Source organism: Limulus polyphemus, unplaced genomic scaffold (genome assembly GCF_000517525.1).
Source record: "Limulus polyphemus unplaced genomic scaffold, Limulus_polyphemus-2.1.2 Scaffold6597, whole genome shotgun sequence".
NCBI lineage: Eukaryota > Metazoa > Arthropoda > Merostomata > Xiphosura > Limulidae > Limulus > Limulus polyphemus.
This window is the reverse complement of record NW_013672207.1, coordinates 17,021-21,474: the sequence shown is the minus strand read 5'-3', so window position 1 is coordinate 21,474 and position 4,454 is coordinate 17,021. Positions and strand designations below refer to the sequence as shown.

The following is a 4,454-nucleotide window of genomic DNA, read 5'->3' as shown; positions in this document are numbered from 1 at the left end:
TAGGAGGAGACACAAGTAAAAGCCTGACGGCTTTTCCATGGCTTGAAGCCTGATAGGGTTGATTGAACGCAACTTAAGTGTAACTATGACTACAGTTGTAACTTTTATTATAATCATGATAAACCAAATTTCACATAACACATGTGGAACAGAATGTATAATGAATCATTCAGACACAACTGTTTCTGTCACATGTGGAACGGAATGTATAATGAATACTTCAGATACAACTGTTTCTGTCTATCTATCTATCTATCTAGGTGTGTGTTTTTGTTGTTCCGGACTTTTTAAAATGTTTTGAAATATCAATCTATATTCAAATATAGACTTAATTTGTATTTGTTTTTTCAAAGAGTAAGTAGCTTATGGTTGATAAACTAGGCAGTTCATTTAATTAAAATACAAATCTCGTAATAGCCATTTCTTTCCGTAGATAAGTACACACCCTTATTCTTTGACACACTTCCTGTGTTATTTTTTCGTTTCTTCTAGTATTAACCAGTGTTTACAGTTTTATGAGCAGTGGGGTCATATGACCGGGACACTGTACATTGAAGGTCAGGATGAAAAAGAGGTGAACTTGTGGGGGTTCAAGTCAAAAAATATTGGTAAGATTGACACTTATACAATTTGAAGGTCTTTTCTTGATATTTTGTCAATAAGATATCAAACAATTGCAATAAAAATGCTAGTCTAAGTTTCTTGTTGCAACTTCGTATTGTACTAACAGTTCGTATTTTATGGTGGTGAGTGCTGTATAGATCTGTGTTTAATGAGGTTCGTGAACATTACTGTAAATAATACACAAGTGATTCACGTAAAGGAATCACACTATATGGGGAATTTATTAATGGTACAAAACATTACCACACAAAATACAAAAGAAAAGCAAACAAGTTGTACAATCACTAGTAGTTTGTTTGTGATCCTTTTGTTTTACAGAGTATTACACCTTGTTTTCATGCTACCATGTAGTTTATCAATGTACCATTATGTTCTGTATCACTCCCCACAGTTAAACCAAGTTATTGGTTGCCTATTGGTTCTTAGTTTTTATACAATCTCATACAGCCTCAAACATGTTCATATCAGGAATTTGTGCAGGTCAAGCCATGTTTGTGAGTATTCCATCAGCTTCCTTCTGTTAAGGTATCATTTTAACACATTTACTATATGTTTGGGATCATTTTCTTTCTGCAAGATGAATCCCTGCCTGGTGAATTGTATTCCCGAGGTAATGGCATGATGGTTCAGAATCTGCCTGTACTTGTCAGCAGTTAGGGTGCCATCAATTTGTACAAATCATTGATATTGACTAAGATTCTGTTTAAAATTTGTACAACTCCATAAGTTAGGCTTAACTAGACGTACATTTATAGATTATTTCCAAATTAAATCGAAGGAAGACTGAAACTGTTAACATTATTTAACACTGGTGTTACTTAACTTGCTTCTAAACTTGTAACTTGAAGTTTCTTTGTCGAGAGTTTATTTAGAAATGGACATGAACAATATTGTGGCAGATCTCTAAGGTTATCTGATATTATTTGTAATATAAAGTTCACAAACTTTACATTAATTCCACAGTTAAACCGAGTTATTGGTTGCCTATTGGTTCTTAGTTTTTATACAATCTCATACAACCTCAAAAATGTTCATATCAGGACTTTGTGGAGGCCAAGACATGTTTGTGAGTATTCCATCAGCTTCATTCTGTTAAGATATCATTTTAACACATTTACTATATGTTTGGGATCATTTTCTTTCTGCAAGATGAATCCCTGCTTGGTGAATTGTATTCCTGAGGTAATGGCATGATTGTTCAGAATCTGCCTGTACTTGTCAGCAGTTAGGGTGCCATCAATTTGTATAAATCATTGATATCTGTTTAAAATTTGTACTAATCCTTTATAATTCTCCACTGTAGATATAGTACATTGACAATGATACTTTTCTTCTCTTTGGTAGCTGTTAAACAAACTATCTTTGACCGTTGGTAAACAATTCAAACTTGGATTCATATGTAAAGAGTACACATCTCTACCTTTGATAATTCCACTGTTTGTGGTCTGATGCTCATTTCATCATTTTGGTTTGGTTACATCTTCTCAGCAGTGGTTTTCAAATCGCTTCACTTCCATCGAGACAACTTTGTGCTATTGTGTATCCTACTGTTCTTGATGTAACATTCTTACCTGTAATATTGTTGGCCAGGTTCTTGATGTAACATTCTCACCTATAATATTGTTGGCCAGGTCTGTAATGGGCCGTCATATATCAAAGTTAACATCAGTGTTGGAGAGTTTCAGTTTTCTACCACAACTACTTTCGTTATTAACTGCACCAGTTTCAAGTACCCTCATCAAAGCCTTGCATACAACTCCAACTGAGACATGGAGATTTGCCATGATTTTTTATGTAGAGTATCTTTGACCAGCCAGAAACTTTGATTTATACATGCATGTCATGTGGTGTTTGAGTCCTGGGAACTAGGACTTGATTCACACAATTCCTGTTACTTGGAATATTACCTGTACTTTTATAGGCTTTAAACTGGTGTGGCACTTTCTGATTGGTTGGATGGCGACCAATCACTCTGTAAACTATCAACATGTGACTATACTCTGGAGCAGTTCATTTGCACGTGGTATATGTGTGACATTCCCATAGCATTTGTCTTTTATATCCCTTTTTGATATTGATATAATTTATTGCTGAAGAGTTTGTGTGTATATAAAAATTTGTAAAGGAGAAATCTTGTTATCTGTATTTATTTTATGGCATGCTAAACAATCTAATCTTTTTGTGGCAATTAGGTGTTCAGTATCAGCAAAAGAAAACAATTCCACATAATATTGACAAACAAACATTTGTTATATAGAGATACATCACCTAGTTTATACGATCAGAACAACACACAGATGGAGTTGTTATTTTTTCTAATGACTTTTACTTGAGATAAAGATTCAAATAATAATAATATCTTCTCTAAGTTTGTTGACATACTTTCAGATAATAGGATTCCAGATGACCTTGCTAATTCTCTTCAGATATATGGCTACTTGAAGGTAGGAAACCACTTGTAATCAATAACTTAAATATAACAGATTAAAAAACTTGCTATAGTTGGAAAGGATGATTATTACATCTCAAATATAATATTGCTATTGAAATGTGAGGAGGTATTTCCCCCCATTAGCAAACAAAGTGAGGGGAACATGTCCTCCTGTCTCTTATGTAAATTATGCCTATACATGCTAATATGTCAGCTTACTTAAGCATTATTTCAGAATTTAATGGCAAATCTCAAGAAATTATTTTGACATGAATAATTTTTGTTCACAAGCACTAGATGGCCTTAGAAAAAAACTTAACCAAAAAAAGAACCTTGATATGTTTTAGTAATATGGGTGAAAAAATGCCTTTAAATTTACAGTTTGCCAATAATGAGTTGGATGTTATTGAATATTTCACACAGTAAATCCTTGTTTCTATGGTTTGAAATGATTTGATATACAGATAGCAGAATTTATATGTTTCTCAGAGTTACTTGTTTGTTACATTTAGTTATTATACATGTTTAACTAACTCGTTTTTAATTTCTCACACAATTTCATTGTGAATTAATCAGGAAACTTATCTACATAAAAAATATTTCCACAACAGTACTGAAGAGCTTTGTATCACTTTTCAATATCTAGATTATTTTATGTGATTAGCCATTATTTAATAGACATTACAAATTTTATTACGTTTCAAGGTTTTACAGTTGTTGTATTTTATGTATCTTTTTATTTGTGAAGATTTCTTTCTTAGATATTCAATAACTAGAACATCACACCAATGGTCATAATGTTTCACACATTTTGTTTGTTTAGCTGAAGTTTTGTAGAAAGTTTAGAAAATTCATGTTCAATACTTTTATTCTTTCAGGAGGGCTCATCATTTCATCTTGGGAAAAACGTGTTTGACTCAAGGTCAGTTTTTAAAGAACATGAGTACTTTTTTCTGACCTCTAAAATTTTTTTTTCAGGGATTAAAGTTTCTGATCTTGTTGTAATGATAAACATTTCAAGGATTAAAGTTTCTGGTCTTGTAATGATAAACATTTCAGGGATTAAAGTTTCTGGTCTTGTTGTAATGATAAACATTTCAGGGATTAAAGTTTCTGGTCTTGTTGTAATGATAAACATTTCAGGGATTAAAGTTTCTGGTCTTGTTGCAATGATAAACATTTCAGGGATTAAAATTTCTGCTCTTGTTGTAATAAGAAGAAGGTCTAACTGAATCACAATTTGTTTGTGGCCTATTTTACACTTCAATAATTAAACTTAAAAATATCCTAAGATAAAGAGGTACCTATGGTTAAATTCGATGTTTGTGTTAGGGTTAATCATTAACCGTGGTTAAATTCGATGTTTGTGTTAGGGTTAATCATTAACCGTGGTTAAATT

The 4,454-nt window shown here is 32.3% G+C and overlaps 1 protein-coding gene and 1 long non-coding RNA gene across 3 annotated transcripts in view; one reads left to right on the top strand and one right to left on the bottom strand.

The window, feature by feature from the left end:
* Window positions 1-4,454, bottom strand: part of LOC111089553 — a 24,628-nt gene that overhangs the window by 5,849 nt on the left and 14,325 nt on the right. The window contains exon 4 of one of the 2 annotated variants that reach the window (XR_002613798.1): window positions 2,993-3,093. The exons of the other annotated variant lie outside the window; for it this stretch is intronic. This is a non-coding gene — a long non-coding RNA (uncharacterized LOC111089553). Of the gene's footprint in view, window positions 1-2,992; window positions 3,094-4,454 lie in introns of those variants that run through there. 2 annotated transcript variants of the gene reach the window in all.
* The window catches only part of LOC106473891, a 26,358-nt gene that overhangs the window by 12,821 nt on the left and 9,083 nt on the right, over window positions 1-4,454 (top strand). Inside the window, exons 6-8 of the mRNA XM_022402285.1 lie at window positions 493-608; window positions 3,013-3,068; window positions 3,934-3,977. Coding sequence (XP_022257993.1) covers window positions 493-608; window positions 3,013-3,068; window positions 3,934-3,977 — 216 coding nt within the window. The remainder of the gene's footprint in view (window positions 1-492; window positions 609-3,012; window positions 3,069-3,933; window positions 3,978-4,454) is intronic.